The following is a 27970-nucleotide window of genomic DNA, read 5'->3' as shown; positions in this document are numbered from 1 at the left end:
CATGGACAAGATGTCTGGTAAATGCATCATTCGGGCAGATGTGTTCTCTCCATCACCTTCTTCTGGCCCACAGGGTGTGGACATTCAAGCCCGGGGAGAGTGGAAGACCTTGCCAGCGCCTCTTGACCACATTAATCTTCATGTCCGTGGGGGCTACATCCTGCCCTGGCAAGAGCCTGCACAGAACACCCACTTAAGGTGAGGGAGGGCGCTACATTTCTCCCTTCCACGCCAGGCAGCCCAGGTCCTGGTGAAGCCCACCAATCTGTAAACCGCACCCTCGGGCCCCAGAGCACTTTTACTAAACAGTTTTGCTTGCTTGTTTGCTTACTTGTTTGCATTTTAACCTTTTTTTGGATTCTGTACTCTGAACAATTCTTAATTAACAGCTATTTTAGATCTAAGTGGGTGTGCTATTAGGTCTCATTAGTGACATTTGAGGTGGAAGTCAAACAGGAGAGCAACCATGGTTCATGCTAGTTTTAAAAGACTGGATCATAATTGACTCTTTGCTAAGAAAATTACTGCTGAAAAATTGTGTAAGCCATATGGCAACTCAGGCTGAGATCCCTTACATGCGAGATTTTAAAAGTCTAGACCTAATATATAGCCTATGTATTCTAGGCCTATATAATAATTGATAATAGCCGACAGCAAGTGAATGCTTGCTCTGTGCCTAGAACTGTACTAACATGGAGATTTCTATTTGGAGATTATCTATTTTTCCTAACAAAAGGAAAGATAAGCCCTATGGTGTAAGTACTGTTATCATCCCCATTTTTCAGATTAGCAAAGAGAGGCTTCAGGAGGCTAAGTGATTAACTCAGAGTCACACAGTTGGTAAGGAGTTGAGCAGGGACTAAAATCCATGTATGTCTGATGTCAGACTAAAATTCTTGGAGCCCTACCCATTTTATTGCAAAAATTCTGTTGAAAACTGAAGAACTTAGGACATCTGTAAACAGAACTCACTGTACATGTGGACATTAGGTCATGAAAGAAGAAAGATTGAAGCACTAGGCTTTTCCTCACAGTGGAGAAAGGAAGGAAGCCAGTGAGTTTGCTTGTAGCTTTTTGTAGAGATTGTAGATCTCCTATGAGCTTACACAGCCTTAAAGGAAAATTCCCTTTGATTCATTCATTCATTCCTGACATGAAGTCGTAGAGCTTATGGAGACAGAACTAGAACTAGATCCCACGTCTCCGGAATCCCAGTACCCAGTCTTTATATTATGAAGCACTTCCTTTATGTTTTTATGAAGAAGCTGGGTTTGTGGCTGTGGCTTTGTTTTTACCCAAAGTCTCTTTCCTCCGTCACTGCAGCCGTCAGAAATTCACAGGCTTCAAGGTTGCCTTGGATGATGAGGGGACTGCTGAAGGTTGGCTCTTCTGGGATGATGGGCAAAGCATTGGTGAGTAAGGGCCACCTCGGATTCATTCATGTCAATACCATTGGCTAGGTTCCTGGATACCTTATAGGGCTGCTATTTCTTTTTCTGTGTTAAGACAGTCGTGCACTTTTAAATATAGCCATTTGTTACTTTTAAGTGTATAATACATGATCCTTGTGCCTCATGCATATGAAACTTAACTCTGAATCTCTCACCGTTATCCAGCTGTCCTAATCCACTGTGGAAAACAGCAGTATAGGAGCCGTAGGGGGAGTTGCTTTGTAGCCAACTGAGCTATACTTCCATATCTGGTTTATGTTCAAGGGCACATTCCCTAATTACATGTCCCAGTAAGAGAGGCAATGCCTCTATCAGCTGTGCTATTTATTGGGGAGAATCTTCCATTAGGAGTTTACAGGAATTAGTAACCTCTCAGGAGGATGTCTCAAGCACCATTAGTAATTTCTAGGCCCAGAGGTACCCAATGGAACTTTCTGCAGTGATGGAAATGTTCTATATCTGTATTGTCCAATATGCTAGCAAGTAGGCATATGTGACTATTGAGCACTTGAAACATGACAAGTGCATCTGAGCGACTGGAGTTTAAATTTTATTTCATTGTAATTAAGTTAAATTTAAATAGCTATGTTTGGCTAGTGGCTACTATCTCAGACAGCACAGCTCTAGAGGATAACCAATGCCTTCTGACCGAGTGACCAGCAACTTAGAAAGAGGCAAGTGTATGGGGAAGAGTGAGAAAGCCACCGAGGTAGGGTGTGGGGCGGGAGTACCTGTAACAAAGCTCTGGCTAGTCCACCTTTAAGGATATTCTCCCTGGACCTGCGGCATAAATTAAGGATAAAGGACAAAGAAGTCTATTCTCTGGAGATGGCATTTAAAAAATTGCCTAAGACCTCTCAAGATAAACTGACCAATTACACACCAGCCTTGGTGTTTGTGATGTGGTGTGCATGCACGTGTGTGCAGATATGTGCGTCTCTAGCAGAAGGAGTCTGGAAATTCCGAGGTGACTACCAAGATGTTGGGAATCACAGACCACAAGAAAGAGAAGTGGACTAAGTGTGGTGTTAGAAAACTATACTATATGAGGCGACTCTCTTAGACAGAGGCGTCTGTATACACTCACTTCAAACATTTTGTGTAAACTGAGGTTGGAGCCAGAGTCTGACTAAATCTCCCAAAACGGAACTCTGTAAAGAAGAAAAATAAGATAAAAAACCCAAACAAAAATCATCCCTACTTTCTCAACCAAGGTAACCAGGTAAGCAATTAGAATTCTAGAGCATGTTCCAGATCATGCTTACTTTGTCCTTTGTTTGCAGATACCTATGGGAAAGGACTCCACTACCTGGCCCGCTTTTCTGTCAGCCAGGTGAGTGTGACTGGGACTGTGAAGGGAGAAGATAGAGTTCTACTAGCTTACTAAGATGCTGGGAATAATGACATAAATCCACCTAGAATTCCTTCACTCTTCATCTTACTAATTCGCAACTTCCCCATCCTCTAGACTTCAGATAGAGATATAATATGCTCCCCGGAAGTCTTCTGTGATTAAGCCCATTCATATTTCATCAGTAGCTTATTCCAGTTCACCAAGCACAGACGGACAGGCTGTTTCGATGTTTCCTAGCCCTTGTTCCTATGTCACCTTGGAATGGTCAGCATATTTTGTGACTTCCCCACATGTGGAATATAAGGTTCCTGATAGCTGAGATTCTTTGTCTTCTCAGAGTTGGGATGATTCTAGAGACCCTGCCACTGCTTAACCAATGCAGATTTGGATGGTAGTTGGCAATAGGAGACAGAATGCTAAAATCATGGTCTCACTATCCAAGGTCACAAGACGGGGGGGCTCTTAAGTTATCTCACTTCATCGTCTACATTTGTGCCTAAAAAGAGGTTGTGAAAAATTTGAACAAATTTTGCTATTTTCCCCCCTCTGGTTTCTTTTATCTCCAATTGACAGAATACAATGCACAGTCATGTAATTTTCAACAAATACATCAGCGATACAAACCCTTTGAAACTGGGCTACATTGAGATCTGGGGAGTGGGCAGTGTCTCCGTTTCCGGTGTCAGCATCTCTGTGAGCGGCATGGTTATAACACCCACCTTCTCCTACAACTCTACAACACAGGTTTGTGACCAGTGAAAAGTCCAAATGGTATTTCCCAACCCTGAGCTACCTAGGGCAGTTCCTTCCTGCTTCCCTTCCAGATGATACCCTCTCCTGCAAAGCCCTTCCCGAATCCCTCTGTGTTCCGTGTGTCAGAGAGGACAGCACGGAGATGAAGGGAAAATTCAGGGTTTATTATCATTTGGAACTGATGGTCTGGATCCTTACTTGTCATGTACGTCTTCTTGTCTGCAAACCTATGTAAAACTTTGTCTTTGCCTCAGAGATCTACTTCTCAAACAGCTTGAACTACCATATTTTATCAATTATAAGACACCGTCAGTTAAAATTTGCTCCTTTATTTCCCGTGCCACAAAGAAAGAAAAAGTCTTAAAAAAGTATGATTCTATGCTTTCCTATCACTTAAAACTTCTATTTTAAAAATATGGAAAGCTTTACAAAATTTCTTTAACCAAAGATTTTTATCATTTTACTATGATACTGCAGAGGAAAATGTTGGGTGGAGATACATGGACATTGATAAATCTGCATCAAGGTAATTTAGGAGAGGGAAAATCTAACTGTGAAGAAATATTAGAAATATCTTAACCGTTTTATATCATTTAAGTTTTTCTTTTATTATTTAAATTTCTAGGTAAATATTTTAAATTATTTTATTTGATTTATTATTATTTAGAAGAAAAATATGTGGCCCGAATTGGTTAAGATATTTCCTCTGAACTATCAAAGGTGTTGGTGATACATCATTTCATAAAAATTCTTTCCCTGCTGTCTATGCAATTTACTCCAAAGCCACTAAGATCCTTTATACAAGTTTTCATCGTAGCATATTTTTTTGATTTTACTGTCAGCCAAGATACATATTCCTTTCTAAAATGATTCTTAAGTGGTTTACAGTCCATCCATTCGTAACACCAGTAGAAGCAATGAAGTTCACACGTGTACAAACCGTTGTCAGGAGGGCTACTTGTTCACAGTAATTCCAAGCCTGTTGATTGTAAGACACATTCTGATTTCATGAATGTTAAATATGTGAAAAATCTGCACCTTGGATTTAATGCAGTGTTGTGGTTCCAGTACCTAGCCTCATGGTAAATGGGCTCTTCCCTTGTGTGCTTACTTCTTGCTTTTTTCAGAACTTTCTTTTTTCATAATCCTTCCTGATTACAAAGCCTGAAATGAAAGTTTTCCTTCACTTTGTATTTTTTACTTGTTTCCTCATTTTTGTGGTTTTCTTGTCAACCAACTTCCCCAACTCGACCAAGAGCTTATAAAGGATTTTGCCCAATTTTGTTGCTGACAAACAAGCTAACTACTGCACATGCGGTGAAACTTTATGGAAAGTATTTGCCTAGAAAAAAACACTGAAATATCAGACTCTTACTGGGCAATCATCAAGGCGCCATAAGGGAGGAGGAGAAGCAGGCAATAAAAGGAGGGCTCCGAGGACATTTTCTCCAATTTGCGCAGTTGTTTCTCTGCAGTGGTTGTGTATTTCATTATTTAGGGTCTTGTCGTCTTTTCCCTACGTACTGAATGATTTTTGTACTCTAAGGGATTAAGAAATACCCTTCTCACCTGAAAATCTGAGGGCAGTCTGGAAGCTAGGCAACGACTTGTGAAAGTGTGTATGGACCACTGGCTTGTATCTGATTTGCTTGACTGCAGTAAACTTCAATCACCAGATGCCCAATGCTTTTTCTTTGGTTCCCAACAGGTGTTAAACATTGATGTGACCAGCAGAAACCTCAGCTTACACAATTTCACTTCATTGACATGGAGAGCACTCTGAATTTTTAGAGCAAGATCCTAACTACGAATGGCTTTGATACTACTTATACTTCATGCTCATAAAATTATTGTGTGTTGCCAGATCGTGCCCAGTACAGCTAAAATATTTTCTTGGTTTTGTTTTATGTTCTGTCTGTGTTTTAGCCCTGTGCTATAGGCAGTAGGGAGGTGTGGAAAACTGCGGGTTACCTTGATGTCTCTCTGTGATTAGTATGGTACTGATGGCTAAACATACATATACTGAAGACGCACTGGGTCCATGATGAAGCATGTGTGCGTGTATATGTGTGTGTGATTAGGGGATGGGCCCACTCCTGTTAAATATACAAGCTACAGCTTTCCAGGATAGTTCGGATCCTAGAGCTAACTAACTCCTCAAAACAGTATCCAGAAAGAACATCTGCCAGGTAGTTAGTTATAGGGAGATGGGATAATTTGCTGAGAGCATGATATAAGGGGAAGAAAAGGCAAATGTAGGGAAGGTAAGCAGGAGAGATGAGAGAGAACAGATGATGAGGATAAAAGTGACCATGACAAGTAAGAAGATAACATACAAGTATTAGGAATAGCAGCCTCATGGGAAGGAGAAGGGAAGAGCTAGCTCATTTGAAAACAAGAGGAGGGGCTAGGGGAAATCCTTAGCCTGTGGGAATAGGGCTGGGGTGAGATTTAAGCAGGCAAAGTTGAAGGAAGGCATCTGAATGTAAAAAATAACTTATTTTTGCTGTGGTGTGCTTTGAAATATGTAAACCTTATTTCTCTACTCTGTGCCCGATGTATATAACCACAGTTCACACAAATGCATGCAACTCACGTGCCAACTAAAAATAGGCAAGCAGATTTACAAAAGATTTGGAATTTTGTGGTAATTTGACCGTGGGTAATCTCACTTCGGCATTAAAACTTCTTTCTATTCAGCAAAAACCCTTCTGAATTGGTCTTGTTCCCTTCGGCATCAGAGTTCCTGCGGGCTAATCCACCAGGGAAATGATCAGGTTTATGGTTATTCACCCTTTGCCTTATGCCTCTGGCATGGGTTTTTCTTAGGTTTGTGGGAGGCTGTGCTTGTTGTTTTTCTAATCATCATAGAAGTTACTATACTTGGTAACATAACTCTGGCAAAAACAGAATTTGCAGCACTGTTGGTTAAAACACTAGGTGGTTAGATTTTGGGATAAAGAAATTATATACTAATGTTCAACAGGGATATTTACTTTTAGTATTACTTGAAAATGAGTGTATTAGAGATGAATGTGTTTGCTTTCCTACGTCTTTTTCTGTCTTTCCCTTTTTTAATTGAAGTATAGTTGATTTACAATTTTGTGTTAGTTTCAGGTATACAGCGAAGTGATTCAGTTTTATATATATATGTGTACATATATAACTTTTTCAGATTACTTTCCATTATAGGTTATTATAAGATATTGAATATTGTTTCCTGCGTTATACAGTAAATCCTTGTTGATTATCTATTTTATATATAGTAGTGTGTATCTGTTAATCCCATACTCCTAATTTATACCCCCTCCCTTTCTCCTTCCTTCCTTCCTTCCTTCCTTTCTCTCTTTCTTTCTTATACCAGGAAGCCAGATTCTACTTGTTTACTCATGTGTCAGTGCCTCCATAAGGCTACATAAAAATAATATAGGTAAATTAGCTTAGTATTCTAATTATCAAAATAAGAGGCTTTTGGATGAGAGCTTGCACTAACTAGGCAACTAGTGAAACATGGAAAAACAACCACAGGAATCCTTTGATCAAAAAGATGGGAAAGGGCTTCCCTGGTGGCGCAGTGGTTGAGAGTCCGCCTGCCGATGCAGGGGACACGGGTTCGTGCCCCGGTTCGGAAGATTCCTCATACCGCGGAGCGGCTAGGCCTGTGAGCAATGGCCACTGAGCCTGCGCGTCCGGAGCCTGTGCTCCGCAACGGGAGAGGCCACAACAGTGAGAGGCCCGCGTACCGCAAAAAAAAAAAAAAAAAAAGATGGGAAACTTGTCAGCTATCCTTTGATAAACCCAGGAAGGCTACCAGTAGGAAAGAATTATTTACTTGATATATGAGAAATATTTTATGTTATCATCAAGGACATATTGCTAGAAGTTGGCTCTGGTTGCTACAAAATGCTCAAGGAGAAGATTTCTTACTAGAGAATCCTGATTGCCAAGTCTCTGAGTGAAGCATGAAAGGCTTTACAACATTTGTAGCGTCAAGGGCCCTATTGACAGTCTAATGGCATCTATGGAACCCCTCCTAAGAATGATGTTCTTAAATGCATAAAGTAAAATGCATACTATTGTAAAGGAATCCTATTATATTGAAATACAGTTATGCAAATATTAAAAAAATATAATACATGAGGTGTTTTTAAAAATTATCACATTAAATAACAAGATCTAGCAAGTGGATCTCATGTCATAACGTCAGTGTGATGAGCAGCATAAACAATATTTTGAGATATCTACAATTTTTTTTACACTTTATTTTTTTAATCGACTTATAGTTGATTTACAATGTTCTGCCAATAGCTAACTTCACTGTTCCTTCTTACTAATGAAAAATGGGAAGATACTGGCTCACAGGCTTGTCTCTTCCCTTCAAAATGTCTCTGTTACTTTTTCATTGGTCAACACAAGCATGTGACCTAATATCTTCCAGCTGCTGGTTAGCAAGAAGGGATGGTGAAGCTAGCTGTTTTCTGCACTATAGGAAACAGATTATAGCTGGGATTGTCAGTTAGCATTTAATGTGAATGATGTCACAAGTGCACACAGGGTGTGGGGAGTTAAGAGTAAACTGTCACACAAAGAATAGAAAGATTTGTGTAACAATAAATCTCCTTTCTTGATCTTTTGCCAACATATTGTCCCAATTTGAAATGAGATCCAGGTGCATTTTCCCTTTTTACAAAGGCTCTCTTGTACTAAAGCAAAAGATACGGTGTCTATGTCATTCTAGGAGTTTATAGAGGCAGAAACAAAGCTTCTGTGCGTGCTTGTGTGTGTGTGTGTGTGTGTGTGTGTGTATGTGTGTGTATGTGTGTGTGTAAGTTCATGCACGTTATTTTATATGGGAAACATCATATTTTCTGCCAGTGAAATTAATCCAAGGGTACACTATAGCTTGCAGACTGGAGGTTCTCTGCTCAGAGTGGTCAAAAAGTCTTGCTTGGAAAAGCTGACATTTTTCTAAATTGACTTTTTTTTCTAGGTAACTGTGTGCCTTTGTTGCTCCATTTGAAAAGTTGCTCCATTTTCATACTCTTTTTGTATAGATCTTATGCTTGTTTCTTTTTTTAAAATTAACATTTTTATTTTGAAATAAGTGTGGAGAAAAGTTGCAAACATAGTATAAAAACTTCATTATATTCTTCACCCAGATTTCCCAAATATTATCCATAAACTATAAATTATTTACCATATTTCCTCTCGCTCACACACGTGCACACGTGCGTATAATTTGAGAGTTTGTAGACACAATGTCTCAACATCACAAAATGCTTCAGTGTGTATTTCCTAAAACACAAGGACATATTCTTACATAACCACAATATAATCAGCCAAGTCAGGAAGTTAGCGTTCATACAATGCCGCCATCTAATGCACACACGTTAGTCAGATTTCACCAATCATCCCAATAATGTTCTTTACAAAAACCACTAAACAACAACAATGACAACAGCAACAGGTAGTAATTTGGATGAGGAGCACATGGTGCATTCATTTTAACTGGATTTTTGGGGGGTTTTTTTGTTTGGTTTTTTTTCTGTACGCGGGCCTCTCACTGTCGTGGCCTCTCCCGTTGCGGAGCACAGGCTCCGGACGCGCAGGCTCAGCGGCGATGGCTCCTGGGCCCAGCCGCTCCGCGGCATGTGGGATCTTCCTGGACCAGGCCACGAACCCACGTCCCCTGCATCGGCAGGCGGACTCTCAACCACTGCGCCACCAGGGAAGCCCTGGATTTTTGTTTTTAAGTTTACTGTGGAACTATACCTCAGCCCCTCATTTTCCTTCTTGATTTTGACATTTTCACAATTACAAGTCAGATCTTTGTAGAATATTCCTCATTTTGGGTTTGTCTAATATTTCCTCATGGTTATACCGAGGTTGTACATTTCTTGGACAGATATTACGTAGAACTGATGTTATGTGTTTCCTGGTATGCCTGTCAGGAGGCACATGATGTCTGTCCATGATTGGTGATGCTAATTGGTTTACTTCCTTGAGGTGGTGTCTGCCAGGTCTATCGTAAAATTACTATTTCCTCTCATCATAATTAATAAATATATAATGAGGAGATACTTTGAGGCTATGTAGCTATTGGGTTACTCTCCTATTTTGTCACCCATTGATGATTCTTGTCTGATTCAATTTATTACTATACATTTATTAAATGGTGATTTTCTAACTTCACATTTTTTTCTCTATATTCATTACTTGACATTAAAAGGGCTCTTCTTTCTTTGCTATTTATTTTTTGAGTGATGCTTGGTAAATAGCTTCTTCCCTGAGCCCCCCCAGATGCACCCCTTCTCTGAGATCCCCACACATCCTCACAATCCAGCAACTAAAAGTCTAACTCTTGGAAATCAGGGGGCTTCCAGGGCTCCTCTTCACTGGCGTTCACTTGGACTGGTCGGTGCCTGTGCCGTGGCTTCAATATGTGAAACCAGAATGGGATTCCTGCCCATCCAGGAAATAGACTAGTTAAGGGCAGTTGAACTTCTGGTTCAGTGGTCCTCAATCTCGGATGCATATTGGAAACACCTGGAGAGTTTAATCATTCACTAATGCCTGGTTGCTGCTCCCATCACCCAGGTGACTCTGATATGCTGTCAAGGTTGGGTGTCACTGCTGTGGTGGAGCAGTGGAGTCGGGGAGCTTTCTTGTTCGTCTCAGCTAAGTATAGCAGGAATTTAAACGTGGTGAGAATTCTAGCAAACAGGAATAAGAAACTAAGTTATCAGGCCATGAAGGAGAGGGAGACAGAGAGACAGGGGAAGGAGGAAGAAGCAGAAGGAGTTGGAGAAGAAAAATAGAAGAGACGGGAAGAGAGGAGAGAGGGAGGGAGAGAAATGGGGCAAAGTATAAACAATGGATAAAGCTCATTTTAGGGCCTATGGGAATTCTTGCGACTTTCCTATAAATTTGAAATTGTAACAAAATATTCTTATTCCTCAGGAAAGGCCAGATCCTTGTAAACATTAGCCTGTGGGTCCTCTTGTCATCACAGAAAAAAGTAATGAGGGAATACATCCCTTATTTGCTCTCCACATTTAAGATGGAGTTTTGAGTAGAGGAGGTGAGATGCAAAAAGAGTTACACTCTCAGAGTCACTCAGAGCTGACCTGAACTTAGAGACCACTGAGGGAAGAGGAATGACAGAGACCCATCTGCCAGAAGGTTCTAGGAGGAAGTTGGGGTCATCCCTTTCCACCTCAACTCTGAGCCCTTCTTTTTGTAGTGTATCATTAGGCTTTCTGGAAACTGCAGTCACAAAACACATAAACTGGAAAAACACTTGAGGTCATCTAATTCACGCTCCTACCCTGTGTAGGAATGTTCTCAAAACATTTCCCTGTCTAATATATATGCATAATATCAATATAAATGCATCCCTTTTAAATATAGGAACAAATCATTCTCCATAGGTTGATATAAATATAGTTCCTCTCGGGAGGCAGTCAGCAGCGGGGGAAATGATCCATGGCACTGGGAAAGACTCAGAGGTGGATGCTGTGAACCCAAGGAGAAAATGGCCAGCCAGGGGCTGATAGAAGCTTCACCTCAGCTCCACAAGGGCGGGGGGGGGGGGGTGCTTGTCCATTTCCTGTTCATTTAGGTGGCTTCTGTTCTGACCTAATGTCAAGCTCACAGAGGATGCTCAGTGAATACGTGCATGGCGACTAAATGCTGAGATCAAGAGATGGAGAGGAAAACAAAATGAAAGAAGGAAGGCTTAATAAGAACCAGAAATTGAAGTGGGTACAGAGGAGAGGAACTGCACAGGGCCATGAGCTATACAAATGGAGCATTAGAAGATCCTGGCTGCAGAACCTTGGAGTAGCTGCCCAGCTGACTTGAACTTGTCAAGACAGACCCGAGAATAAGGCTGTAGCACAGACCGAGGTTTGTCATCAGAAACCCGGCCAGGAGGTTCTTCTGTTTTTGTCTTTTTGTTTTTACCGAAAAGATCGAGGTCGAAAGAATTTGCCTGGGGGGCTTGGAGTAACACAGATTGGAACAGAAATGTCAGACTTATTTGTTAATTGGGCAAACCAGAGAGAAAAGGTCTCTTTAGATTGTTTTAAGTTTCTATCTAGATTCATTTTTATCTGTGTGTTTCTTCACGCTGTAGAATGTAATTTGTGCACTTCAGACTACCGTCAAAGGGCCTCAACCGTGTTTTAAGATTACGACCTAAAGGAGAGCCTTCATTTCACTTGAATGTTGACAGCAGAGAAGCCCAGCAGTGAACCCAGACGATCCCTCTGGCTTCGGGTAAGCTCGGCCCCTCAAGCAGTGGCGAGGAGTTTACGGAGGCTAGATCCCTGATCTCCAGGGAGTTAGGATCCCTCTAAATACCTCGGAATGTTCAGGGTAGGGGTCCCTTCCAGAAGGTAGGAACCGTGAGCAAGGCGGTTCATGCACTAGCATGCCCTTGACCTGTTCTCAGAGCCCAAGTCAGCCTCCCTGGCCAGTTAGGCTCTTGACACCTGGTGATCTGAATGTTGAGAACGTGATACTTGTTGAGTAAATAAAGATCATCTGACAGTGGAGGCACAGGTGAGGCAAGCAAGGCCTGCATTAGATGTTGCCCAAGCCTGGGTAGCCAGGCCCTCCAGTGCCCTCTGGATGCCTTATCCTGAGCCATTCAAGAGACCTCCCAGCTGTCTCTCCTGGACCGGAGGCTCAAAGGAAAGAGATGGCGACAGGAATCGAGGTGAATTCTATTTAACTTGGTGTCTTGAGCTTTGTTCCTTGTAAACAGAGCACCTTCCTTTACTGCAAATCACACATGTGGCTTGCTGTCTCTGCCTCACAGGGAGGGTTGGACAAAAATGTCAGAAGGAAAGAGAAACCGGAGCCCCTCCAAGGCCAGCATGGGCTGAGGAGGGGTTACAGGGCTCCCGCCTCTGCATTCAAGCCCCCTCCTCCCCACGCGGCATCCCCTCAGTCAAGCTGGGGCACTGGACTGCTCAGAGACCCATCACCTCACCCAGCCTTGAATCTAGATTTTGTTAGAAAACGTGTGGTCCCACCAATGCTTCTAAAGCTTTAAAGGATGGGTTGCCGAGCTTGTCACGGGAAAGGCTTTAGGGACCCTGTGTCACGCCCAAGCCTGCAGGTTCATGGCCGAAGTCATGGGAAGGGCACAGGTGGAGGACTTTGGGGGCCAAAGCAGAGGGAGTTTCTGTGTTTGGTGATAAGGGGAGGCCTGAGCAGGGAGGGGCCTGAGTATGTGGCATGAGGAAACGGTATCAGGCTCCAGCCCGCAGGGTGGCTAGGAGCCAAGACACGGCCCCCTGCCCAAACAAGAGGGCAGTCAGGGGGAGGCGCCTTGGTGTGGCAGTGCTGGAGCCCGAGAGGGTCATGGGGGCAGCCCTGAAGCCTACAGGGGTTCTGTCCTGGGGCTCCACTTTGCCTCTGGAGGACTCTAAGCAAGGACCCCGGGGAGCAGGGATGATTTCCGGAATCCAGCCTGTTGTGTTTTCCACTAGCTCCTGCAGGAGAAGGGAGAAAATGGGTGAAGGTGGAAGCATCCCCACCTCCTTTCCTCTCCTAAGACCTTACTTGGTCATCCCCAGGACTTGCAGCCTCACAGGCTAGCTGGGAGACTACCATCCACACCCACAGCAGCATCAGCGCTCTTTCTGCTCCCTCAGCTTCTCCTTCTTTGACCCAGCGTTCCTGCCATTGGCATTCATACCCCTCATTCTTCTCTTTTCCCGCCTCGTCCAGTACCCTCCCACTCCCCTCCATCCCTAACCCTGGGAGGGTGGTGTCTCCTGGGACACTTACGTCAATGGTCTTTATTATCACCATCTGCTGGGCCTCCTCGCAGGCCTTCTCAGCCTTTTTAATGTTCTCCGGAGTCCACTCCACATTGTTCATGGCCATCATGCCCTCCATGGAACTGTCATGGGCAGGAAGAACAGACACTAGTTTAGGGTTGACTGAAAGCTTTGACAAAATGTGTATAAAATAGCCTCACTTTTCTTAGCATCAGTTCCATGTTGGCATAAACCATAAGGAATGTCTTACAACTCAATGGCACAACTGTGAGCTTGGCAGCAGAAATATCATCAGAGCTCAGAGAAGAGGATTTTTAAAAGTGAAAAAGAGAAAGTTCTGGACTTCCCTGGTGGCGCAGTGGTTGAGAGTCCACCTGCCGGTGCAGGGGACGCGGCTTTGTGCCCCGGTCCGGGAGGATCCCACGTGCCGCGGAGCCGCTGGGCCTGTGAGCCATGGCCACTGGGCCTGCGCGTCCGGAGCCTGTGCTCCGCAACGGGAGAGGCCACAACAGTGAGAGGCCCGCGTACCGCAAAAAAAAAAAAAAAAAGAGAGAGAGAAAGTTCTGACTCTTAAAAGAAGTGTTTCTTAATCTGGGGACCATGAAGTCCAAGAAGGTTGATAGGGTGACTTCAGGGAAACTATAAATGTCCTGAAATTATATGTGAAATAGGATGTGTCTGCAAAGATGTGCATTTTTCTTGGAAAGGAGTTTCAGCGCTTTCATCAGAGGCTCAGGGAGGCCCCTTAGTCCCAAGTAATTAAGGGTCACTACTTGAAAGTAAACAGTCTTTGAATCAGGTAGTGCATGAGAAAAAGGCAGACAAATACTTTGTACACAAGTGATCTGACTTCTAGAGGTCACTCTTAAGGGTCTTATCTTTCAGGATGACTCACTCTGATGCCTCCTCCCCCAGCACATGGGCCACGTAGATGATGTCAGCGTACCCCATGCAGCTGGAAATGTTGTTTCGGATATAGTAGAAGAGAAAGATGAGGCACATCTCATTAACGGTGCTGGGACCCCCCTGGAGAAGCAGAGAGAGAGAGAGAGATGGAGAGACAGAGATACACAGGCATGCAGAGAGAGAGGAACAAGGTAGGCAGAAACTAGATTAGGTGATCATTCTACCAATGAGACTGTTTTCCTTTTCCCTTAACCTTGAGCCAGCTCACTAATTGTTATTTACTACTTCTCACCACATTTGCTTTCTCCTCCTGTGTTTCTAATTGGTGGACAATTATTGATATTATTTCCAAAGAAATGTCCCACGTATCTTCCCCATCCTCTACATTTCCATTGCTATTGCCCTGGTTTGAGAAAAGATGGTTGAAAAGATGAGATAAGATACCGAGTTTCCCAAAAAAGCCACTCCCTTTGAGCTTCCCTGGAATTCCCCATCTCTACATGTCAAAAGCAGGACCCACTCAAATATGTCACATGTTCAGGTCACTGTAATAGGACCTGATGATTTTTTTCCCCTGTGAATTCCCCTAGTGCGTTTTCCGCATTCTTCTCTTACGGTGTATTTTACTTTCTAACTTGTGTTGTAATCATTTGTATGGCTGTATTTTCTTCCTTGGAAGCATGCAATCCATTTTGAATCCTACAGACACTGAGACATTCCTGACACACAAAATATGGGTTCCTTGTGACCATAATAATAATAGCTAACTCTGACAATCTACTAAAAGTCGGGCAATGATCTAGATGTTTTAGGCGTGTTAATCAACTCTCCCCTAAATCTTATGAGATAGATAGTGTTAATTCTTTTGAGAATTAGGAAACTGAGACACAAGGAATCTGAATAATTTGTCTAAGGTTATAAAGTTATTAATGATCATGTTGACATTCAGACCCAGGCGATCAGGCCCAGAGTCCACGCTCTTAGACACTATCACATGCTTTCCTTTCATAATCTTAGTGGGTCGTTGACAGAGAAAACGGGAATCCTTGTACCCATCTTACAGTCATGGGGATGTGAGAGCATGAAGCCCCATATGCCTGGGTAATACCATTGGAGAAAGAAAGGGGCTTCAGCTGGAATAATCTGAGTCACGTTATGGCCAAGGCCAGGGATGGGGCTCTATTCTGAGGCTACTGTCATTGACCACGATGGGGAGAGAGGTACTTACAAAAGTCAAGGAGTCGTGGTCCAGTGTCTGATAGTGACACCCTACCAACAATTCATCTCCCTGTGCAGAGCGAAACAAAGGCTCAAAGTAAGACACAAAGGGACTGGTACAGTCCTCTTGGCTAACAGTAGTGAGTGCTGACCCTGCCTTCCCCCAATGCCAGCCATGCCTCCCCCCAGGCTCCCACTGGCTTGATGGCCACTCAAGAAGGTAAATCTCAAGTCTCCTGCAGATTCAAGTCATAGGTATCATCTTTCCAGATGGTTTGGCGTTGTGTTCCAGTTCTGGAGGGGGACAAGGGGAGGGGACAGGAATAAGGAGAGGATGAATCAGGGAGGGGGTCTATCAACAAAGAAGCAGCGTGTGCCGTCATTCTGTGGGCACAGATTGCCCGTAAAATGAAAAAGCTCCCTCCACTGTCATATTCCTGTCGTCACTACTCTAGGGATAGTTCTAGCTTCTCCTACTCCCAACTGAGCATAACGTCATGCCGCAGAATAAATAATTATTGCTAACATTTATTTCCAAATACAGAAGGGAGAGCTTCCAATCCGTGTCTTCCTTACCTGTATTGCACGGCCTGCAGAGTGCGGCCAGCCAAGTGGGTGTGGAGCAGGTAGCCGCAGACCTGGATGTCAGGCACCGGGGCCCCGTTCATCTGTGGCAGGGAGGAGACCACCTGGCTTGTGGTGGAGAACTCTCGTCTGGCCCCGCTCCTCGGTTTCCTCCTTTCACATCTGACACCTTCGTCTTATGACTGAGACACACCCCTTTAGTCCCTACTGGACCTCGTGGCCCCTCTTCCTGCCCCGCAGCCCTGCCTCCTGGCTCCCCCGCCCCATTCAGGTGAGCGATTTTCCTGAGCACCAGGCAGTGGTCATTCTCCAAATCTGGGGCTCAAGCTGTGCCTTGTGGGTCACAGCAGATTTGCGATGGGGAACCGGGAAGCTCAGGGGAGGAGGGGTGCCTCCCAGCTTCACCTCGTCAAACTGCTCCGCCTCACACAGCCCATAGGACGCGAAGGACTCGGCACCCGGGGGTACGAAGTGGATGGGCAAAGTGCAGAAGCCCAGCTGCAGGCCACCCATGTCACATTTGCGTAGCTGCGCCGTGCAGTACACTCGGATCCCCGAGGAGCCGTACACACCTGGTGCAGGAAGGCCCAGTCACAGGGTGCAGGAGACCGTGTCGCACGGTGGGGAGGAAGAGGCCCTGGGAAAGTGGGGGGGGCGGGGGGGCGCTGCCAGCAGAAGACGCAGGCGTGCATCCTGCACCCCTTCCCGACACCTAGAGGGCTCAGCCAGCCGCACCGCCGCTCTCCCGTAAATGCTCTAGGCGCTCACCAGGAAGACTGTGCAAACTGCTGTAGTGAATCTCCAGTCGGACCCACTGGGGGTCCAAAGCCATCCCAGTAGAGATACCCACGTCACCTGGAAACTGGTAACTCTGTTGGATGGAGGGTGATTTGGCGGCAAGAATGGCTGGGAAGTAGGTGCAGGGACCCGGGCCTGCCCTTGTCTTTTGGCCCTCGTCCCAGCCCTCCCGTTTCCCCACCTTCCATCAATCCAACAATCCCAGTTGCCCAACCACACGTGTCCCCTTAGCGGCTGATTTCTCTCATCACACGACTCACTGTGTCCCCGACAGCCCAGCCCACGATGACCTGTGAGCAGAGGGAGGAGGCGGGGTCGGCCCCGTAGCAGTCGCTGATGCCCTTGGGCAGAGCACTGGTGTTGCCGCAGGCGGTACACCAGGATGTGGTGCACCGTCGTCTCCTTGTGATGGACCAACTTGGGCTCAAACTGGGCGGGGGATGCAGGACAGAGTGTGGTCAAGATCTTCTGGGCCATGTTCTTATCCCCCCTATTCCTTTCCCCCAAATAAAACTATGCCCGTCCCCACTTCTCTCTCTTTCTCTTCTGTTTCCTCTGTTTTTTTTTTCCTTCCCCAACCTATCATTTCCCCTGCACTCAGTCTGACTCCTCACTCAGCCCTCACCCTTTTAAAATCCCTTCCTGATAGCACAACACACTTGATCCAGCCGGGAACATCCCAAGACTTTCTACTTTCCCTTAACAACCTCGTCAGTTCTCTATATTTGAGCATGTGATCATGCCTTGTTGGATTCAGTCTCTAAAGAAAACAATGGCTCCCACACATTTGCCACTCATTGTAAGGTCACACTTTTATTTATTCGATCAAAATTGAAATCACTCAAATGTGAAGTCAGATGACCGACTTGAGTTTCCTCTAGCCAGACTTTCCCGACTTGACAGCCTTTGGCCACGTCTCCCCAGCCTGCACCTCCTCCTGGGCTAAGAGAACACAATTCTGGGCCCAGGACAGGACTTATACTTTGTTCTTTGCAAACACTTATTAACCAATGACCATCATCAAAATCGCTGCTGCACTGTGGGGCGTGAATAAACAGTGCTGGGAGCTGTAGTTCTGGGCTCGGGAAATCATGAAACTGCCACCTCCACCAAACCTGGCCTGGCCCCCGTGTTCTCCTGACCACCTCCCTCCTTCATCCTCCCAGCAGTTTTCTGAACACCATCTCTTCAGAGTCAGCCATGCCCACTGCCTGTCTCAACCACCTTGACAATGTCCTGAAGTCTGTCATGGTACCTTGTAGATATGGTGCTTCTTGCTAACGATGGAGAGAGGGAGGAAGGTGCAGGCGTACGTGGTGTCATCCTCTGGGATGAAGAACTGGAGAAGGACACACAGAGGCTGAGCAGGTGGTAGGGAGTCTCCTGGAGAAGCAGGGGAAGGGACAGGTCGGGGAAGAGCGGCCACTTGAGAGCCAGTTTGACCATCCTCAGGGGACCAAGGGGAGTCAGAGGAACCTCAGTTCCAGGAACGTACTGAATATTGGGTGCAAGAGGAAGGTCTGGATTGAGACGAAGGTGGGCAGTGGCTGGAGGCGGCTGGGTGGGGAGGAGGGGCCTTACATCAGTGATCTCCAAGTCATGGATGATGGTGTCCTCGGGGACATCGAGATCATCGGGGTGGACAATTTGTAGATGGACTCGCAAAAGTACGCTCCCGATCCAGCTTCAGAGTGTCATCTGGGCCATAGGTGGCAAGCACCCTCACAGTGTCACTCTGGGGGCATCGAGGTACTGCAGCCCACGAGCAGCACTTTGCACACACCCACACCCAACCACTGACACAAGCCACTTGCTCACATCGACACAGTGGAACTTACTGGGACAGAGTGAAGGGACAAACTAGGTGATTAAATAGTTAATACCACAAGGGGATTGTAAGTAGAGAAAAAAGTATGACGGACCCCTGTAAGTTAATGATCACTCAAGAAAGCAGGTTTACTTAACCACAAAACCAAGCAGGCTTGCTTATCAACAAAACCATGCAACAGAAGCGTGAGACATGCCCCCAAACAATAAAACAATGGTGACATGAGACCCATATCCTTCCCAGTGAGCTCAGTAAGTTAATGACCCCTAGGACATGCTCTCTGCACACATAAAAAACAATAATTTATGGAAAGGTGACATGTCAAAGTGAAAGACCCTCACTGTACTGAGACCTGAAATAATTTTTCCGTAGTACCACGACAGTCCTGGCTTGATCATGTTGGGACAAGAAAACTCCCCTGCCCAACCTGGAGGCAGAGCTGATGATGGAAGCTTGTGTCTACTCAAGAATGAGGAAGAAGTTGGTCTTCTCCCCCTCCCCAGTTTTCCTTTGATTGTAAAACTGTAGACCACTAAGTTCTCTGGGGCGGCACCCTCTCACCCACCTGATATAAGCCTCACAAGCTTCCTATTCTAATAACTCACTTCTTATCTATCACTTTGCGTCTCCCTGGATTCTTTCTGCACTGAGACATAAAGAACCAGAGCTCCTTGGAGCCCCCCAAAATGCCACCTAGTGGTTTCAGAAAGGAGAACACTTCAGACTGGGGATCAGAACTAGTCAGGTTCCAGTTCTGCCTAGAGGCTGACTTGCTGGAGATGTTGAGTAAGTCACACCCCCTCTCATGTCCCCTCTCTGAGCCTGTGTCCACATCTGGTTCATGACACTGAAGTTCAAGGAGATCAGACAAGGTTCTTCAGGAGGGGACACTAGGGAGGGTGGCATGGGGCTGAGTCAGTGGGAGGCCACCTGTAGAGGGCTGGTGGAATCAGAGGTGGCAGGATTGGGGCCGTGCCTGGGAAGGCTGAGAGAGACGAGGGCCCTGGAACCAAGACTGGCTGCCTGACAGGCATGGCCATTCCAGGTTGGGGGTGACTTCACCTCCTAGAAGGAAGGCTGCTTGTGAGCAAATGCTCCTCTCTCCTCCCTCTTTTACCGTGATGTCTTGGTCTTGAGGGTCACAGGAGCAGAAGGGCCTGGAGAAGCACATGGTGGTATAGATGGTGTCTTCTGTCAGTGCCTGCAGCTCTGCGTCCTGGCTCCCTCCTCCAGAGCGTCTTCATCCACCAGGTGCTGATTCTAGGGTCCAGGAAAGGTGAAAGGGTAAGAACCAAGAGCCCTACGTGGTCACGGGTTCAGAGTAGTCTGGGTCCATTTAGCCCCAATAAAGTACCAAATTAGCAGAACCCAGCTCCGTATTATAATTTGCTCCTAGGACAGAGCATGGCATCAAGGGGGGATTCGTGGGGAAGAGGGATGGACAGTGATGGAGTTTAACCACTTGACCTTGCTTTGCTTCTCCCATTTCAAATCTCATCTCCATAAATCCTAATATTCCTGTATCCCCAAGTCTTAAAAGCTCACTTATTCTCTGAACTGTCTACGCTATTCCTCTTCTCATGGGGCTCTTAACATGGGCACTTCGCCATATAAATGAAGTTCAGATTGAGTGAGACTGGGAGACAGGTGAGCTGCGTCTTCATCTGTAAAATGGGGGAAGAAACCTCATGGTGATGCTGTGAGGTTTAATGTGCAAAGAATTTGGACCAATGGCTGCTTAACCAAAAATGAGTAACAATTTTAAGCTATTATTGTTGCAGGTGCTGATGTTGTTAGATTATTTTATGTTGTGGTCTATTTGACTGATCCTAAAGGTAACTGAAGATGAGGACTGTGTACCAAACAGCTTTGACTCTTCCCCCAGTGACCTGCACCGAGACTGTGGTCCAGGACTCTCTCTCTTTCAGTCCAATGGCTCCATTCCCTTGGCAACTTAGAGACATGCAGTCTGGAAGACCTAGATTCAAACTCTCCAATGGACCATTTCTGTAGGGAGAGGTCAGCCATCAGTTGGTGCTCTGGGCCTGGATGTGTTTGGAAAATGTGGATCCTTCCTGGACTCAGAGCCACCCTCCACCCAGCAAGAGACCCTCACGGGAGGGAGTCACCCTCACACTCACCGAGAAATAGACATTGCCGTCCGGCAAGACTCCTCCAACAACCAGATTGCTTCCCACCATGGTGTAGCTATTTGTGATACCCAAGCCCACCCAGCCAGCTGTCTGGACCTGGAGCTCAAAAGTGACGATCTCAGCCTCAAGGTCAAAGTCCCAGTGCAGGAAAGTAACATTAGAAGGATCTAGGAACATGGAATAACGCAGACGTGATGTGAGGCCCAGGTGGTTGCCTTGAGAGGAGGTCGGCAGGGCCGTAAGTAGGAGAAGCCGAAAGAGAAGGGCACAGGCCATGGCTCCTGGGGTCTGAAGCATCTCTCCTTAGATGGACACTCAAGAAGTATGGACTTATATGTACCTCTGCCTGTGCTAGGTACCGTGCCACGGGGGAGGGACAGACTGGGGCTCTTTTGATCTCATTATCTCTGGGTTCAGAGTGGTACCACTTACACAACTTGGAGGCGTAAGGTGCCCAGAGAAGGTTGCCCTTGCCCTGGAGTAGGGACCTGGCGTGAAATTCTTGGGAATGAATCACTCAGTCTCCTCCCTCCTGACCCAATACCAGTGTCCTACCCATGGGGACCCTGCAGAATCAAGGTTTTATTTCTCCCTGCCTCTCCCTCTATTTCTCTCTCCGTCCTTCCATTCTCTCCGTTTCTGCCCCCACCATCCCTGTATCCTTGGATGTTCTTACTGAGTGCTCTGGCCTCTGGCACATGTCCCTCACCCCAACTTCTTACGGGCATTTTCTATTTTGTCTCTATATAGAAGTGATGCACAGACAGGGAGTGGGACTCCAAGTGGCCCTGCCTTCCAGCCTCCCTACAGTGCAGGAGGAGAGGAGGTGTTGGGAGATGCGGAGGGGAAGGCTATGGTCTCCATCTCCTGGAGGAGTCTTTACTACTAATCCCTGGAAGGACATGTAGAGGTGAAGGAGCCATAATCAGCTTTCCAGATGGGCACGTCTGGGGCAGCTGCAAGTTTCTGCACGTCGCTGGGGAGGAGCAAAGAGGCGGAGGAGGGGAAGTAGAGGGAGAAAAGGGGGAATAAATGTGAATTTGCCTTTGGGATACTCTGCATGTTGCCCTTCCTCCCACAGATTGCCATTTGGAGAAGTCACCTTCGGGGACCCTCCACTGGAGTCTTGGCCAACTTCCCCGCTGGCAAGCTCTTTGGTACGAGGCAAACAGAAGAAACGCAGAGGAATATTAAAATATCAGAACACCAGAGTGAAAAGGAACTTTAGATCCACTTGATTTTCCAAACATTCCAGTCCACTTAATTTTTTGATGAGGAAATGGGAACATCAGGGAGTAACATGTGTAGTGCCCAAACCCCCATCCGTCGGCGGCAGAGCTAACTGCGAGGCCATAGGGGCCCTGCCCCCAGGATGGTGCTCTTTGCACTATTTCCTTAGGTCACAGACACCCATAAGACACGCAGCCCCCTGGAGGCGTCTGTACCTGGCTTGTCCTGGTGGAGGGAGCTGGTGTCATTTGCTGGCTGCTCCTTAGGGAGGGGACCAAAGTCTCTAATCCTAGAGTTCTTTCTTCCAGTGTGAGTGACAGAGCTGATAATCATTTGACCCTCAGTGTTCTTCCTCCATCAGACAATGGTGAGGATCTGAAAAATTAACAAGGATACATGCCTCAAGGGCCTCCTCCATCACAGAATCCGGACCACACACCTCCACACAGGAATCCAGCTTGAGTGAGGGCACCTCTGTTTACGCCTCCATTCAGGCCACGCATGTTCTTCTCATTACCTATGGAGCCCATCAAAGCTGGTAAGGACCCAGCTGAGGTTGTTTGCAGCTGCTGTGAGTAGTAACTGAGTAGTAACTGGGGCGCAGTGGGGAGAAGACACCGTTCCCAAGAGGGCAAGCATACCACCCACCTCTGAGCAGGCAGAGAAGGTAGGGAGCAAAGCAGCCACCTGGAAGGAATAGGCTTGCTTTGGCCCAGGACGGGAGCCTGGCCAAGGCCAGAGGATGGAGCCTGGGGAGTCACTGACCTTGAGGAACCGGAGCCCGGGGAGGAGATAACAGGGGTGTCAGAGACACTGTGATCCCAATCGCACTTGGGGATGAAGACAAATGGAGAATGGGGCCGGGAGATAGGACTGCCAGCCCTGTAAACCAAGATGGGTCCAGGATCCGGTTTCCTGCAATCCGCTCACCGGCCAGAGTGCTGACCACCACAACCCCAGTTATGGTTTTCTCCCCTCTTTAGTCATCCTTTAGCCCCCTTTCCTTTAGTCATCCAAATCCCAGAGTTGACTTTCTCAGAAGCAAACCTCAGGATTAAGTGCGTGAGGCTGGTGAGGACACACTATCTCGGCGTGTCCTTTGGTCTGGTATTCAAGAGGTGTGATTTGGGCAGTGCTTCACAGAGCTCATCTCTCTCCCTCTCTGGAGTGACGGATGTGGCTGGGAATAGGTAAGGGGCCCAAAGACAAGAGTGACTCAGCACATGAGATCAGAGCAGAGGTTACCCGAGGGGAAGGGGACACGGGGGTGGGTGAAGGGGGTCAACTGCACGGTGATGGATGGTAACCATACTTGTGGTGGAGATCACTTTGCAGTGTGTACAGGTGTTGAATTATAATGCTGTACACCTGAAACTTACGTACAAAAAAATCAGATTCCCGCCTCCCCCCCAAAAAAGGGAATCAGCACGTTACTTAGAATGCAGTGCAATTGACATTTTGTGCACATTTAGATTATGAAATTTGAAAGTGTGATATAGAAAATATTAATGAAGTTACACACGGAATCGTACATAATGAAAATCCGTATTTTTAAAAAAATCAGGAACCACACGGTTTCAAAGCTTGCGAGCCCAGTGAATTGTAAACTGTATTATGCCATCACCAGATGCCCACTACACACGTGTTCTCAAGCTAAGCAATAACTAGTCCCCAAATGAGAGGACTCGACAGGACCTTTTGTTAATCCACAGTTCACGCTGACGTCACTTGGTAATTGGGCTGTCTATCTGTGTTTGCAAATTGGCTTTACCAAAGGAGAAATAAACATGTTATATCTTTATGATGAAATCATTTTGCAACTCGGTGCCAGCCGTCTGCTCTAGACTAAGTTAAGCTCATCTTCCTTAATGTTTATATTCCGAAGCGATGGTTGCAGGTCCTTGAGAAAGACATTCCTGGGTCTTAATGCTGGCAAGAGGTGATTTAGCTTTTAAGAGTGTATGCATTTCAAAGAGACAGAGAAAGAACTTACAAGTTTTCTACAGTAAATGCTCTAAGAAAATGGAGGGGAGGAAAGTCTCTCCCCTTATTTTCAACAGGAGAACTGAGCCTCTTCCATTTGGTTTGTATTTGCTTTTACAGAGGAAAACACAGGTCACTGGAGATGAGTGTCCATTGCCGACCGCCCAACACTGACCTGCAGCAGCCTCTATGCCTATGAGAAGATGTCTTTGTTCAATCTGCAAGTGTGGCTTCATTGCAATGAGTTATTTTAATTCCTTGCAAAAACGTGAGGCACGGATTCAGCATGGAATCTCTGCGAAGCAGCTAAGAGGGTGCAGGGCCAGGCACCTTCACTAAGGCCCCCAGTGAGCCCGGGGAGTGTGTACGAGTGAGTGCGTGTTGGCGTGCCGAAACAGGAAACTCCAGTTTGAGGTTTGAGCCTCAGTGAGAAGATAAGATCTTGAGTTTCCTGGAAAAGCCGCTCCCTTTTGAGTGTCGGGCCCAGAGAGTCTCAGACACCAGTCGCCACCTTACAGGCCAAGATGAGCTCTCCTGCCTAGGCTGTCCCTGTCCCGCGGTCCCCGTCCCACTGCCCTGCCGGAGAGGCCCAGGAATGGCCCTGTTTCCCATCCTGTGGGGCTGGGTTCTCATGGGTGCAGTGAGTACAGGTCAGAGGCCAGGCAGAGACAGCCAGTCGGTGGCTTGAGGGAGGGAAAAAGGGACTGGGTCACTGGGACCCCTGTGGGTACAGAAGGTTTTGCTCCCTGATCCCAGATCTGCGTATCTCCTCGCCCTGTGAGAGTGCCCGTCCTGTTCCCAGCAGCCTCCTCTCCGCCTTACTCATAGGACCCCCTCTTCAGGCTTCGGCTCTAACTAGTTATTTCTGGCAGTGACCTTTAGCTACCTTTACTACCCCCAGGACCTTTAGCCTGGCCTGCTTGTGTGTTTCAGATGCCGACACAAGCTTCGTGGAGCAAAGCCCCAGGTGGGTCCTGGTACCTCGCGGACAGGCTGAAACACTGCGCTGCATCCTGAGGAATTCCCAGTACCCCTGGATGAGCTGGTACCAACAGGATCTCCAGGGGCAGCTACAGTTGCTGGCCGAACTGCGGAGTTCTGGGGATGAGAAGGTCATATCCCTTCCTGGAGCAGATTACCGAGCCACGCGGGTCGGTGAAACAGAGCTGAGGCTACACGTGGCCAATGTGACCCAGGGCAGAACCCTATTCTGCACCTGCAGTAAAGACACAGTGAGACATCCTTCTTGGGCAAATGAATAAAAACCACCCCTGGTTCCCAACCACAGACCCAATGTCCTCCTCTGCCCTGACGGTCCCCCAGCCTGCTTCCTCCCCACCCAGAGACTCCCTTCTGGCCTCTTTACTACAAGCAGACCTCCCCTGCCACTTTCCCACTGCGCTTCAGAGACACTCAGCCAAATGAGCACAGCAATCGACCCGTGGGCTCTGCAGGGCTGGGGGCAGCCTTGACTCTGCCACTTGGGGCTTTGGGGAGGACCTCATCTCACTGAAACTTAGTTTCTGTGTCTGCAAAGTACAGACAGTAACTCTACCCAACTCAGAAGGTTGCTGCTAGGATTAACAACGCAATTCAGGTGAAGCCTTTAGGAAAATACAGAGGCACGTAGGAAGCACTTAATCACTGTTAGCTATTTTCTCCACAGTATGCGTGTATAAAAGGCATATTGCGGGCTTCCCTGGTGGTGCAGTGGTTGAGAGTCCGCCTGCCGATGCAGGGGACACGGGTTCGTGCCCCGGTCCGGGAAGATCCCACATGCCGCAGAGCAGCTGGGCCCGTGAGCCATGGCCGCTGAGCCTGCGCGTCCGGAGCCTGTGCTCCGCAACGGGAGAGGCCACAACAGTGAGAGGCCCGCGTACCACAAAAAAAAAAAAAAGCATATTGCATTTCAATACCAGTATCAGTGCCCAGAGGGGTGCTGAAAAGAAACCCAGAGAAATTCTGGGAGCTCAGAAAAGGAGTAGAGTGAATATCTCAACGTATGACCCCCCACTCACACCCCTGGAATAAATAAGCACACGTTTTTTCCAATTAGATCCACATTTCTCGGCACTCAGCACTGCCTAAATTTCTCACAGCTCAAGCTCAAGTCGATCTTTCTAAAATTAAGATCCACAGAGAGGGCCTGACCTAGAAAGGACCAGCGTCTGGGTTCCATAGTGGAGGACTTACCAAATATTGACCTAAAAGCCGTGGCTCAGAACTGGGTCTGCAGCCTGAGGAAGGGCACACATGGAGTGAGGGCAGAACAAGGAGACTCAGCCCCAGGCAAATGGCCGGGAACCAGCGGGAGAGGCGTTATGAGAGAGAACCCCATCCTGAGACCCCTGCAGAGATGGGAGACCGGACCGCAGCTAATCCACTCTGCTTCCAGCTCAGCTAATCCACTCTGCTTCCAGCTCGGAGCTTCTCCATCCTAGACGGTGTGGACCACGTGAGCAGGTAACTGGGGTGCAGGGTGGGAGTGAGTTAATAAGGAGGCATTTCAAAGGCAGCCCCGTCTCTGATGGCGGGGTCGGGGGGCGTGTGGTTTGCGGTGCAGAGCTGGAAGCACTTGCTCTTTCCTCAGTGCTTGTGGGCAGTGAGAAGTTTTTTCCATCAGGGAGCGCCATCTGCCCACGGATCTCCACGACCTGCACCAAGGGCATGACAGCAGCCATAGGTGTTGGTCTTCTCTCAGCCCCTTTCAGGTGTGGTGGTGAACACCTGCCCAGCTCTAGAGGACAAGGACAGGGATGAAGAGGAGGTCGAGAGCCTGGCCCAGAGCCCTGGGGGCATCTGGAGACCTGTGTTCTCTCATTTCTCCAGGAAGGGTACCTCTGTTTGAGAATATCACTGGGAGGTCCGCCGTCAGAGGCCATCGAGAGGCGGTTTAATACAGAGGAAATGGTAGGGCAGGGAGGCCCTGGGCCACCGGCTCTTAAAGGAAAGCTGGGGCCCTCTGCTGGCAGTTCTTAAAACAACTACAGCCAAGCATCTGGCTGGAGTGATGGAAAGGACCATTGCTCCGATGGGTTCCCTTCAGCCTCAATCCCTGAGAGCTCTCTGGCGACTTCCTGGATGCAATTCTGCTCTCTCAGACCCTGAGCTATGCCTTAATACTATTGCCTGTATCCTTGATTCCATGGTGATGAAACTAGCCGTCGCAGAATGGCAGATGGTAGGGGTTCAAACGATGCTTTTTGACTGAATGGATAATGTTATTCCCTGGTTACTCAGATAGGAAATATTGATCAATGTCCTGTGAGTCTCCCGTCTTCAGGTTGATAAGTGATTTGTCCGTTTCTTTGCAAAGTATATTTAATTTCATTTTCTCCTTCAATACTTTAAAATGCTCTATTAGGCAAGTACATACCACCATTTTTTTAAAATAGGGAAATGGATGCTCAAGAGTTTGTATGACTTGCCTGATGTCACATAGCTAATAGTAGTAGAACCAGGTCTCAACAAACAGGAATTCTGTTTCTACGTCTAGGACTCTCAACACCTCTCTCTGCATAATGAATACATCACTACTGGGATGGGGGAGATGTTACCTGGCCGGCATCTTTGCCCCCCTCCGGAAAGCCGATGCACATAACATGGCTAGTGATGTGGGAATTCCCTGGTGGTCCAGTGGTTAGGACTCGGTGCTCTCACTGCTGGGGCACAGGGTTCAAACCCTGGTTGGGGGCAATAAAAAACATTGCTGTGATGCCATCGGGAGAGGCTGTTTGGCAAACATGGTCAGAGAACGCAGGGAAGTCTACACACCACGTGGAGTAGGTCAGGTGAGTGGCCCAAGAAGAAGAGTGAGGAAAGGGCCAAGCTAGTCACCCTGGATGCAGGATCAGACTGGAATAGACAGAATTGCACTGATTAAATCTAATCACTTGGAGGGAAAAGCAGTGTATTTT

At 46.9% G+C, this 27970-nt stretch overlaps 2 protein-coding genes across 3 annotated transcripts in view; one reads left to right on the top strand and one right to left on the bottom strand.

Moving 5' to 3' along the window:
- Positions 1-6684, top strand: part of MGAM (maltase-glucoamylase) — a gene marked incomplete at its 5' end in the record, with an annotated part of 77886 nt that extends 71202 nt beyond the window's left edge. For both annotated transcript variants that reach the window (XM_082662311.1, XM_082662310.1), the window contains 5 exons: positions 74-198; positions 1324-1412; positions 2735-2784; positions 3379-3549; positions 5267-6684. In XM_082662311.1, the coding sequence (XP_082518437.1) occupies positions 74-198; positions 1324-1412; positions 2735-2784; positions 3379-3549; positions 5267-5341 (510 nt within the window). In that variant the 3' untranslated portion in view covers positions 5342-6684. The remainder of the gene's footprint in view (positions 1-73; positions 199-1323; positions 1413-2734; positions 2785-3378; positions 3550-5266) is intronic.
- A 6134-nt stretch (positions 6685-12818) lies between these two features.
- Positions 12819-21137, bottom strand: LOC309826941 (putative DBH-like monooxygenase protein 2; the record flags this gene model as incomplete). Its single annotated transcript, XM_082661402.1, is given in 18 exon segments — positions 12819-13061; positions 13360-13474; positions 14248-14378; positions 15487-15546; positions 15674-15688; positions 15692-15703; positions 15707-15770; positions 16053-16144; positions 16467-16633; positions 16830-16932; positions 17120-17230; positions 17232-17288; positions 18115-18198; positions 18441-18513; positions 18515-18594; positions 19805-19908; positions 19911-19947; positions 20829-21137. Coding segments are annotated over 18 exon segments (1857 nt in total).
- Positions 21138-27970: the final 6833 nt, after the last annotated feature.

Source organism: Grampus griseus, assembly GCF_964374135.1.
Source record: "Grampus griseus genome assembly, chromosome: 9".
NCBI classification, from domain to species: Eukaryota; Metazoa; Chordata; class Mammalia; order Artiodactyla; family Delphinidae; genus Grampus; species Grampus griseus.
Note: the sequence above shows the minus strand (reverse complement) of the source record. Positions and strands in the feature narration are given on the sequence as shown.